The sequence below is a fragment of the Hyperoodon ampullatus genome (genome assembly GCF_949752795.1).
Source record: "Hyperoodon ampullatus genome assembly, chromosome: 11".
NCBI lineage: Eukaryota > Metazoa > Chordata > Mammalia > Artiodactyla > Ziphiidae > Hyperoodon > Hyperoodon ampullatus.
This window is the reverse complement of record NC_136924.1, coordinates 44,614,463-44,626,718: the sequence shown is the minus strand read 5'-3', so window position 1 is coordinate 44,626,718 and position 12,256 is coordinate 44,614,463. Positions and strand designations below refer to the sequence as shown.

Sequence of the window (12,256 nt, the reverse complement as noted above, 5' to 3'; positions counted from 1 at the left end):
CACAGTCTTCAAGCAGCCTGTCCCCTCTGCTCCAGCCCCAAGCCGTCCACACAGCCGACAGTGGCAGCAGCCTCAAGGCGGGGCTGGGGATCCTGCCTGTGGGAACAACCGCATCCTGGTCCCAAGAGGCCCTGGGCGAGAGGAGGCCCCTCTCCCAGCCCCAGGCCCAGCCCCACCGACAGGGCCAGTACTGACCGGCAGGACAGATCCCACCCCGGCAGAGGGGCTCGCAGACACCAGGGGCACCAGTGGCACAGACCATCCCCAGCAAGTGGGTCCCCAATTCCACGAGCCCTTTGCCTTCCCAGCAGGCTGCAGTGCCTGGCGACTCGGTGGGGGGCGCCTCGCCCTCCCCAAGCTGGACTGGGTCCCACGCTAAGGCGAGCTCTGGGAGTGCTCACTGGATGGTCTGGAAGATGGACCGACTAAGAATGGGGGGTAAATGGGCAGGGTGCACCCTCAGCTGGCAAGACGGGGAGCCGGAATCATGGTGTCACGTGGATCACTGTCACCAGGGGGCGGGGCGGGGGCTTGTCCTCAAGTCTGGGTGCGGGGCCGCTGCCTGAGTGCCCCGCTCCGTGGAGAGGCAGGGTGAGCAACAGAGAAGAGCCCCACGGAGCCTGGGAGGACTCGGGCAGGCTGGCCAGCCCAGGGCCACGGGCTGTGCTCCATGGCACCTCACACACCAAGAGGGGCCACCCCGGAGATGCCTGGGCCTCAGCAGCAACTCCGGGGGGAGGCGCCAGGCCCCAGGCAGGCCACGAACGCCCGCTGACTTCCTGAGTGGCTGAGCCCGGAGCCCGAACCCCAGCGCCTGCCCGCCGGGGGAAAGGCCGACTTCACTTCCTCCAGCTTCGCTTTCCAAAACCTCCTGCCTCTGCTCTAACCTTCGGCCCCTGGACGCCCTTCTGTCCAACTCTGCTCCCAGGGCCCACCAGCGGGCATGTGACACGGGACCTGGGCCGTGGGACCCAGGGACAGGCCTCTGGAGGCTCCAAGACGTGTACCTGGCCCACTGGGTGGTCCAGCACCTGCCCCAGCACGAGAAGATGCCCAGCACAGAGCTGCCGTGGAGGCGGGGCAGAGCATGGCCAGACGCTCCGCGGACTGCCCTTCACACTGCAGCCTGGCCCACGTGTCCACACCTGGACTTGGCCGTGGCTCCCATCCACCACCGCACCCTGCACCTGTCAGGCCGGAGCCCAACCGTGCCACCTCTGTTCTCTGCACCTGGAACACCTCCCAGCCCCTCCCCTGGCCAACTTCTCATCCTTCAGAACCCCTTCCAGCCGCTTGGGGCCACTGCCAGACACGGCCCCAGGCTCGTGCTGCCAACACCCCCCAGGGGCCCCTGAGGGCACAGCGTGTTTCCCACTCCCCTGGGGGCAGCAGGGTCTGAGAGTGGGGAAGCAAGAAGGCCACAAGCTGGGAGGGAAGCGCCTGAGCCCCTCACACTGCCGCCTCCCCACAGGAAGCCCAGAGGGAGCTATGCAGGGACCAGAGGCCCCTTCTCCCCAAACCTCTTCTCTTACCCCAGACCACCCAGCCCAGTAAACACAGAATATCTATTTAATACAAAACAATTTAATTGAAATACCTGTATAAAAAAATATGATTTCCAGACATCTCACTTTTGAACTGAAAGAAAACCCTATCCGCAGTGCCTACGCACACCGGGATCACACAAACACAACTGCTGAAATAAATTAAAGGCTTGAGACTCTGTCCCCCCACCCCCCAGCCTCCAGAGCCAACAAGCAGACTGTACAAGGTCAATAATTTAAAACCCACCCCCCAAGGGCGCAGAGCCGCAAGGTGGCGGGGTCACCCACTCCCCTTAAATTAGCCACTGTACAAGTCCACCTTCTGACAGACACGGGTAGGACTGGGACCTGGAGTCCACACGCACAGCCGCCCCCTCCTCTGCCCACAGGCCTTGAGGAGGTAGGGCTGCTGGGAGGGAGAAACCTCGACAAATAAATTAAACAATAAATAGCCCTCCTCAGGGTCACACCATAAATAAGACGGTTGCACACGCATCGGGTGGGCGGGCGGGCAGCAAGGCCTGAACGTTGCATTGCTTGTGCACAGACGTGCCCAGACGAACACCGAGACACGAGGGTGGGAGGGGGGGCATGATGATGGACGCTGTGCCCACGTGAGACGAGGCCACAAGACACGGGAGTGCTCCTGGTCCAACACGTCAGACGCGGAGGGGCGGGGAGGTCAGCGCCACCTCCGGAGCAGCACAGGAGAGGGACGGTCTCGGGTCAAGCGCCGGCGGTGGGCAGGCGGGACCTGGCTTGGACCGGAGTGTCTTTGGACAGACAGAGCTTGAGAAAACTAAGTCCCGTGAGAGCAGCGTTCGAAAAGGCACTCAAAGCAAAGGAACCGGGCCGGTGCCAAAGGCAAAAGTCACCAGGGGTCAGAGATCACTGCTTTCGCAAGGAGCAGGCAGCCCGGCAGAGCCGGCCCAGCGTGGGGCCCGGGCATAGCGCAGGGGTCCCCTCCGGTTCCCACGGCCACGCGCAGGCCCTGCTCACAGGCTCTCGCTGCTGGACGTGGTGCTGGCCCCATCGTCCGTGTCCAGGGCGCAGAGCCGCAGATCACAGCTCTCTGAGGTGCCCCCCTCAGCCCCCAGCATCCAGGGGTGGGCAGAGATCTGGTCCAGCGAGGGCCTCTCAGAGGGCCGCAGGGACAGACACCACTGAATGAGCTGCTGGCACTCTGTGGGGGAAGAGAGGGTCAGGACAAGGCCGCCCCGCGACACCTCGCCGCCAGTGGCAGGCCCAGCCCCTCAGCGCACCTGGGGAGACCCTCCTGCGGAAGAAAAGGCGGCCCCGGAGAATCTCCTCGTCCTGCTCGAAGGGAATGTCCCCGCAGACCATGTCGTAGAGCAGCACGCCCAGAGACCACACGGTGGCTGAGCGCCCGTGGTAGCGGTGGTAGCGGATCCACTCCGGAGGGCTGTACACGCGGGTACCTGGGGGACACACAGGGCTTAGCAGACCGGCTGCCGGCTCAGCGCCCCATGAGGCCGGCAGCACGCGAACACCGAGACCCCGCACTCCCAGCTGATCCTCTCCGCGTTGGAGCCGGGAGAGGGATCCGCCGCGAAATCCTGCCGGTCCTCATCCTGGAAAAACCCCGGCAGGCGTGGCCTCCGCCGGCGCCGGCCGCCCCGCCCCCCCAGCTGGCCCGGCGCGGGAGGCGGGTCACATGAGCGCGGGGTCCGGTTTCACAACAAACAGATGTGAGGTGAGGATACCGGGAAGGGGAGGGGCAGGGAGCCCCGGCTTCCCCGGCACCGCAATGCGGGGATTTCTGCGCGGCGCCCCCGCGTTCCGCACGCGCGCAGGGGAGGCCCGAGGCGGCGCCGGCCAAGAGGAGTCTGGAGTCCGCCCCGCGCCCCAACCTGCCGGACCCAACGGCCCGAGGCCCCCGCTCTGGGCACGCCAGCGCGGCGCGCGGCCCCAACAGCCGCCAGCCCCTCGGCCCTCGCCGCGGGGAGGGCGCTCACCGTCGAAGTCGGTGTAGACCGTGTCGCGGAGCAGCGCGCCCGAGCCGAAGTCGATGAGCTTGAGCTCGCCCGAGCGCAGATCCACCAGCAGGTTCTCATCCTTAATGTCGCGATGCACGACCCCGCAGCCGTGGCAGTGGCGCACGGCGGCCAGCACCTGCGCGAAGAAGCGGCGCGCCAGGGCCTCGTCGAGCGCGCCCCGCTCCGTGATGAAGTCGAAGAGGTCTTGCGCCGGCTCGGGCCGCTCCAGCACCAGTAGGAAGCCGTCGGACCGCTCGAACCAGTCCAACAAGCGAATGACCCCGCGCGCGCCTCCGGCCGCGCCCACCTTGCGTAGCAGCACCACCTCCAAGGGCACAGCCGCGCCGGCCTAAGAGACACGGCGGTCAGCGCGCTCCGCCCGGCGCCCGCGCCCCCCGCTCCGCCCGGCGCCCCGCGCTCCCCGCCCACACTTACGATGCTGCCCCACTCGGTCACCCGCTCCTTCACCACGTGCTTCACGGCCACCTGGGGGGAAGGGACCAGTGGTCAGGCCCACGCGGACACAACGACGCGCGCGGGCCGAGAATCCCGGGTGTCGGGCGGCCAGACTCACCGGGAGCCCGTCGGCGATGCGGCTGCCTGCGTAGACCGTGCCGAAGCCGCCGCTGCCCAGCACGGCGCCCACCTGATACACCTTCTCGAAGCTCTCCTTGTCTGCCTTGACTGTGGAGAGCGCACGAACGGGGTTGGTACGACCGAGGAGCCCGGCCCCCCGACCCCGGTGGACGCCCAACCCCGGGGCGCGCCCACATCCCCGGCCCCCGCATACCTGGCTGCAGGATTTTCACTGGGAGATGATCCACGCCGCCTGGTCCGCACAGGTGCGCCAAGGAGCCGAACTTGGAGAGCAGCATCGCGGGCGGCGGCCGGGCGCGGGCCCCCGGCCTCCGCGCCGCCTCTCGCCCGGACCGGCTCCCCGCGCGGTGGAGGACGCGGGAGGACGGCCTCTCCGGGCCGCGCGAAGCCCCGACGCGGACAGCGGGCAGGTGCGCCGGGAGCACCGGCCTCGGAGCGCGGGCCTGTTCGGGCGAGGCCGTCCGCGCGGCGAACTGCCCAGTCAAGCCCCGCGTGGACCACGACGACACGCGCAGCAGGCCGAGCCGCTCACACACCCGGACCGACTCGCCCCGGGGTTTTGGGCCGCGGCCGCGCGTATCCCTCCGCGGGGGCGGGCCGAGCCGGGGCCCCGCCCCCTTCCGCCGGGGCTGAGCGGCGGGGGTCGCCTCTGGAACCCGCGTAAGCTGCCGAGGCGACGGCGGGAAGAGGCCGGCGCGCCTTCCGGAGTGGGCGGGGGCGGGCGGGGGGCGCGGCGAACTGCCTGGGACTAGCTGGCGGGAGCGGAGTCGCGGAGGCGCACGGCGCGGCGTGGCGCGTCACCTCTCCGCGTTCACACACGCCCCCGCGCACGCGCAGCTCCCGCGCGGGCGGTGGCCCGGGAGTGCGGGGCGGGGCCGCGGGAGCCAATGGGAGCCGGTGTTTGCAAAGGGCACGGGGCCCAGCCAATGGCGTCGCGCGGTGGGGCGGGCCTGGCCCCGCCCCAGGCCGCGCCGGGAAGGTCACCGGCTACACCGGCCCGGCGCGGGCGGCTGAGCCAGGAATGCGGCGGTGGGGTCCCGAGGAGCGGTGGGGTCCGGGAGGCGCCCCCGATACCCCAGGCTGTGCTCGTACCTCCCCGGCAGTCCGCGCACCCCGGCGCGCCCGTGGCCTGGAGCGGCTGGCACCTCCGCCCCCTGGGGGACCCCGCCGGGCGACAGCGCCCCGGGCCTCGCAGCCCCCGGGTGGGCTGAGGCTCCACTCTGCCTACCCCGGGCCTTCGTTCTTACCCGGGCTTGACCTCAAAGCCCGCAGCCCGAGGTCCCTCCCTGACTCCGCCTCCCTCCCAGGAACTTTGCCCTGCTGACCCCGTGCCTGGAGAGCCCTCCTCGGCTCTCCACTCACCTGGTTGCCCTCCAGGCCCAGCTGCTGTCCACCTCTACCAGGAAGGCCACCTTGACTGCCTCTGTCAGGGCCGGAGCCAGCCTAGGTCTTCAGGTCCCTCGTCTGGACCTGAGCCTCTCCTCTGCCTTTTGTATAGCACAGACTCATCCAACCCCACGGGTTGCCAACCTCAGCCCAAGTCACCGGCCTGAGCAGCTCAGGTGTGAGCAGCTGTCTGCCAGCCCCAGTGGCTGAGCTCAGGACGTCCACTGCTTCCCACAGCCATCCCGGAGAGGGTTGAGGGTTGAGGGAGCCAAGAGGTCAAGGTACTGGTCCTTCTGGCATCGCAGGTACTCCCCGTGGCCCCTGGGGACCAGGCTGGGACCTAATCATGGCATCCACATCCCTGGGCCCATCAGAGGTTACCTTCAGGTGTGACCTCCAAGCATGTGCACTCACCTGCCTCAGGGGCCCTGGCCAGCCTGCTGGCTCCCTCAGCACACCCAGCCTACCCCAAGTCACATCCCTTAGCTGCCACGGTCACTCTCCCAGGGCAGAGAGTGGACCCTCCACTGGTACATCTCTTAGGTTTTTATCTTTCCGGAGCTCTGTCCACTGCCCTCCTGTGATGTGGACCCATAAAGGCAGGGCCAGGGCCGGCCGGTTAACCACAGTTCTCAGGCCAGTACAGGGTTCCTCATGGGATCAGATCCAAGGCAGGATGCCTGCCCCTGAAGTGGAATCCAGGGACTCTTGTCTTCTTGTGGGTTTTTCCAGAGGACCACTGGATGGTCCTCAGAGGCTTCCTCCTCAGATTAGGCTGCTATAGGTTCCTGGACCCATAGCCTGTCCTGGGCTAGGGAGGGTGGGAGTGCTGGAGAGCATCCTGGGTCTAGGTGTCAAGATGTGACTCTGAGGGCAGTTCCAACTTAGCCGACAGGGGCCGAGGTTCCCTGTGGCCTCCCCTGTGGGCCTCCAGACCCCCATGTGAACCTGCAGGCCAGTCCTCCTTGGGTGTCCTGGCCTGTGCGCCCAGCTGGTCCCTGGCCTTGAGAGTCAGCCTTGGGAGGCCAGCATCCTGGGGCTGAGGGCCACCCCCTGCACCCCACCAGCTGCAGAGTCTTGATCTGAAGACCCTGAGTCTCCCCAAACTCAGAGCAGGATTCACTCTCCTTCAGAAAGGGGCAGTGTGTGTCCCTCCTCCCCCAGCCCTGAAGCTGGGCTGAGCCACCTGTGGAAGCCCCTGGGGACTCTGGGAGTGGCGAGGGGTCCCCTGCTTAGTCTGGGAGTGGAGGACAGAGCAGGAGGCAGCCTCTTTCCTGAGATAGAGGTTTACTCAGAGCCTTCATCTCGTCCAGACTTGTGTGTTCTGGACATTCTAGTGTGTGTGTGTGTGTGTGTGTGTCTGTGTGTGTGTGTCTGTGTGTGTCTGTGTGTCCTGCACGGACTGTGAATCCCTGAGGGTCAGAATGGACTTGGACACCCCTCCCTACCAAGGGCTGTCCTGCAGGGGGGCCTCTTTCAGGCCCAATCTGGCCCAAGGAATAGGCTGGGCAGGGGGCTAGCATCTCTGCCTGTGCAGCCACCCAGGGCCCATGTTTCCTCGGCACTGGGGGCCCCCGGTACCCAAAGTGACCCCGCCTAATGGGCAGGACTCAGGCAAGGTGCTGCCCACCTCCCCCTGCCCTTACCCTGCAGGCGGACATGACCCACCCATTTCTCAGCTTGGCACATCGAGGCTCTGAGGTGTTCCCCCAGGTGTTCCTCCTTGTACAGGGAGACGAGGCCAAATCTGAGCCCCAAGGGCCTCTTGCCCTTCTGCCCTGGGCATGGCCCTCAGTCAGTAACCCCAGGCCACCCCTTCCCTGCAGTTCTGATCCACACTTCACTTCCAGCCACACCCCCAGCAGTGCAGGATGTCAAACCCTGCCTGTTTTTTCCTGGTTCCTGGAAGGCCCATCCGGTGGGCCTTAAAAATAGCTCTGGGCCCCACAAGCAGGCCTGGCCCAGGTCAGTAACTTCATGGGCCGCAGAGCTGGGGCCACTCCTGCAGACAGCGGGGAGAGGCCCCGAGGAGGAGGGCTCAGCTGAGGTTGAGGCACCGGGCCACCGCACTGACCACAGAGGTCAGGCCCGGTCCCTTGGCCTCCCACCATCCCTCGGTGTGCCCGAGGCTCAGGCCAGCACGGTGTGAGCGCCTCCCTCCTTGGGGCCATCCTGCTGAGAGGGGCAGCCTCACAGCGGGGCCAGGTGCCTCTTCAAGTTCCCAGTGGCCTCTCAAGGGAGGTGTTTCCTTAGTGGGGGGAGCAGCTTGGATCTTCCCAGGGGGCTGCACCCCGCCCCACCCTGGAAGCAGCCTACGCCAACCCTGCACAGCCAGCCCCACAAGGTAACCCTGTCCTGCTGGTGGGAGGGGCGGCTGTTGCCATGTTGACTGGAGCCAGGCTATCCTCCCCAGATTGGGGAGGAAGAGGAGGCTGGGCAGCAGATAGCCTTGGCCACCACCCTGTCTTCCATCCACACACATCCACACTCATGGACACAGCAGACCGTCACACGCTTACAGACACGCCCACAGAGCTGGGCGTCACAGCAGGGAGCACGGGGGGGGCCGGCACTTACTCCGGGTCGGGGCCCTCACCCCCCTTGTCCCCCCATGTCAACAACCAAGGCCTCCTCAACTGGTCCCTTTCCAGCTTCCCCTGGACATCCCGCAGGTTTGCTCGGCCCAGCCCTGGGCCTCTCCGTGCCCCTCACCCCAGGCCATGCCTGGAGGACCCCCCTTGCTCCTCAGCCCTGTCCAGGCTCCCGTAGCCCCCAGGTCTCCCCAGCGCCCGCCGTCGGCACACCATCATCCTGCCTCCAATCCTCCAGGGTCGATCCAGCCGACAGGGTCCGTCCCGGTGACTTGGCCCACAGTCACAGCTGTCCCCCTGAGCCCCGTCCAGCCTCCACTCCCACTGCAGGAACCCCTGGCCCGCTGGGCCTGACCCCTCCCCAGCCCACGGGGCCTGGCTCGACAGCACCCAGCTTCACACCAGCGCCACCCCTGCCCCGACCCCAAACTGGGCTCCGGGAGCCCTGGGACCTGGCCCTACCTGCGTGCCACATGGAACCCCCCACACAGAGGGCCACAGCCTGGCTGAGGCAGGAGGGGCCTTCCCTCTGGCCTGCTCTCGCCTCCGTCCTGGCCTCTCACCCACCGGGGAGGGGAGCCAGCAGAGCCAAGCCAGGGTTTTGCAATGTTCCCCAAAGGCAACTGGGGTAGGGCCTGGGCTGGGGCTGGGGTGTCCCTCAGTGGGAGCTGGTGGGTGGTGGCCTGTGGGAACTCTGGTCGCCCCACCCAGGAGACCCCAGCCTGGCCTGACTCAAGGCCAAGCCTGGCCCAAGTTCAAGAGCTGCCATTCCCTCTGGGCACACCCCCTGCTGCCACCGTACAGCATTCACGCCTTGAGAGCTGCCCACGGCCTGGTAATGGTCACCTGGACTCTTGGTCAAGGGGACCCCGAAAAACCAATGAGGGAGCACCCAGGCCCAACCCAGAGAAAGGCTGGGGTCCCAGTGGACCTAACCCCAAATGCAGCTGGACTGGAGCGTCCAACACCGGCCTTGGGGGTGGCGGCGATGGGAGCAGTGACAACCCATCGGGGACCTGCCTGGGCTGCAGGGGTCCTCTCCTCACCCGGCTTCCGTCCCGGCACTGGGGCCAGGCCCCCCCAGGCCGTGAGCACAGCCTTGGCACTGGACCAGCTCCCTGGCCACTTTGCTGGGGCCTCACACCTCTCACCGCCCCCCTGCCTGGATGTCCTCACCTGTGGGGCTCTGGCCACCCCCGTGCAGGGCTGTGAGGAGGAGCCAGTGAGACGCCTGTGACGTGCTTCTGGGGCACACAGTAGACGCGTGCTACACGCGGCTGTGCCGGCTCTAGCTGTTGTCCTGTGCAGAGGCCCCAGATTTCAAAGGGAGAGCCTAGGGGCTTCCTGGGATGGGGATGCCTGGGGCGGGGCCCAGCCGACTCTGGCAGCTCCACCATCTCTGTGCTGAGACCCCAAGGTCAAGGAGCCCAGCCTGGATGGGACTGGGGGAGGGCCGTCCCATCTCACGCCCCCTGCTCACCCCAGAGGCCCAGTCCCCGGGGGGCTGGGCCAGGGGCCCTGTGCCCCGACCCCAGAAGCAGGCGCAGCCTCTGAGCCCCGGCGGCCTCTGTAGATGGTGCCCAGGCAGCTTGGGCTCCTCAGTCCCTGCTGCTGCGGCCCCAGCACGGAGGTGAGGGTGAGGCACAGAAGGGGCCTCGGAAGGCTGTCTCCAAGGAGCCGGAAGCTGGGCCGACCGGCCTGTGTCTGCCTCTGATTTGCGTGGGGTGTCCTGCGCTGGGCTCCAGGAGCCATGCAGCCAGTGGTTCCCACGCCGGGGCTTCCTGAAGGAGGCCCAGTTTAGCTGAGTCTCTAAGGCTGAACCAGAATGGGGAGGGTGTGGGGGGCATTCAGCCAGGTGGGAGCCACAGAGGGTCAAGGGTTGGGGGTCAGAGCAGTGCAGCTTGCCTTGGAGACCTTGGGGTCCAGGGCCTGAGGCAGGAATGACCTTGTCTTGGGAGAGTTTCATTCAGTCCCAGGGCTGGCCAGGGCCACGCTCAGACCGCGCTCAGGCCATGGAGAAACTGCCTCCTACAAATGGACCCAGGGTCTCCAGAGCATGGACCTGGGAGGGCCTGGTCACAGTAAACATGGGATCAGGACGAATAACAGCCTCGGAGACCTGCATTTAGTGAACATTTGCTGCATAGCTGCCCATGCTCAGCACACTCAGATAGCCCCAGTTCAGCTCTCGGTGGGCCTTGCTTTCACACCACGTCACAGAGAGAGAGAGCGGTGGCCTGTGGGGCTGTTGTGGTAGGGAGACAGGGGCCTCAGGGGAAGGATGAGCCTGAGGGCGGTAACTGGCCCCTCCAGGAAGATAGGAGAGTGTCACTGCCAGGGCATGAACCTCGCCCAAGAATGGATCAGGCTTGGAAAGAAGCAGAGCAAGACGGATGATGGTTTCAGACCAGGCTTGATCGGGCCCTTCCCTGCCAGCCCCAGGCAGCACCCACACAGCTCAGAGCCCAAAAGCCTGGGTGTCCCCTTTAATGGACCCCTCTGGGTCCCCTCCTTTAATGGTTCAGAAATAGAGAGCTAGGGGGACTTCCCTGGTGGTGCAGTGGTTAAGGATCCGCCTGCCAATGCAGGGGACATGGGTTCGAGCCCTGGTCCGGGAAGATCCCACATGCTGCGGAGCAACTATGCCTGTGCACCACAACTACTGAGCCTGCGCTCTAGAGCCCGCGAGCCACAACTACTGAGCCTGCGAGCCACAACTACTGAAGCCCGTGCGCCTAGAGCCCGTGCTCCACAACAAGAGAAGCCATCACAATGAGAAGCCCGCTCACCGCAACGAAGAGTAGCCCCCGCTCACTGCGACTAGGGAAAGCCCACGCGCAGCAACAAAGACCCAACGCAGCCCAAAATAAATAAATTTATTAAAAAAAAAAAAGAAATAGAGAGCTAGGGAAGAGCCCCCCACACCTGGGCATCGGCGGCCGGGGTCGGGGGGGTGGTTAGTGGTTCCAAGGAAGATACAGTGTGGTTCAACTGCTGAGGGGGAGGGGTAAGAACTGTGCTGGTGAGGCCGTCTTCGTGGTGCTCAGCACCCTGCCAGCGCACCTCGGTGCACGAGGCTCCCTGGACCCAAGCCTCAGGCCGCCCTCTCCTTCCATGCCTGTTGGGAGCAGACCCAGGCCTGTGGGCAGCGGCCAGACCCCGGTGGCCATAGCCTGGATGTGGAGCCAGGCCAGGGCAGGGGGCAAGCCTGCCAGACAGGCCCAAGGAGACCTGTGTGGTCTTCCAGACTCTCCCCACTGCAGCACTGGCTGTAGGGACCCAGGTTGGCACCCCCAGCGCCAGCCTGTGCAGGGAAGCAAGAGGCCCCGGGGCATTTGGATCCGGGACGCAGCAGGGGCAGACTGCTGCCCACTGGGGAATGTCAATGTCCAGGAGTTGCTGCCCAGGCCTGTGGGGGATGATGGGGAGAGTCTGGTGACCCTGAACCCTGAACCCAGGCTGGAGGCCCTTCCTGGCTCATCGTGAAGTCCTGGGGTGGGGGCGATTAAGAGCAGCTAAAGGAGGGGGGTTCAGCACTGCTGGAGCTCTGGAGCAGCCTCCTGAGTTTAGGCTCCAGCACGGGCTGGGGAAGTCCGAGGGCCCACTGAGGCCCTGGGGGTGGCCGGTCCCCGACTCTGCTCAGGGCTTCCTAGCATCCTGATCCAGGGCCCCGAGGTGGCCTGGGCACGGCATCCCGTTCAGAAGTGGCCAGGCTGGTTTCCAACCTCAGGCCACTTGCCGGTTCCCAGGAAGTGACGGCTGGCGGGGGAGCTCGAGAGCTGCATGGCCTCTGGACGCCCCCAACTCTTGTCCGGCTCACCCCTAAATGCCCCATACTCACTCCCACCAGCTTCCTGGAGGAGGTGGGGTGCCGTGGGTGCTCCAGAGCCCAGGAGCCAGGAGGAGCTCCCCGTGGCTGATCAGTGGGGTCAGGGCCCAGGTAGCAGCCCACCCGTGCGGACACGCAGCGGGCCCCTCAGTGCACGTGTCCCTCTGGTATCTCCTCCCGTCTTCCCGAGCCCCGTCACAGCCCATTCGGGCAACAGGGCCAGGCGGCCTCTTGGCTTGCAGCACTGGCCCCCTCCTCCCCAGGGGCCACTCTCTCCGGAGGAAGGAGACCAGCGGGCTGCGGCAGGGTGTG

General features: G+C 66.2%; 1 protein-coding gene across 1 annotated transcript; it reads right to left on the bottom strand.

Annotated features, from left to right (window-relative positions):
- Positions 1-1,566: 1,566 nt before the first annotated feature.
- On the bottom strand, positions 1,567-4,416 carry PIM3 (Pim-3 proto-oncogene, serine/threonine kinase; the record flags this gene model as incomplete). Its single annotated transcript, XM_079714594.1, has 6 exons — positions 1,567-2,727; positions 2,807-2,983; positions 3,521-3,890; positions 3,977-4,027; positions 4,116-4,225; positions 4,332-4,416. 6 exons carry the CDS (start codon positions 4,414-4,416, stop codon positions 2,540-2,542), a joined length of 981 nt encoding a protein of 326 aa, XP_079570720.1. The 3' UTR covers positions 1,567-2,539.
- Positions 4,417-12,256: the final 7,840 nt, after the last annotated feature.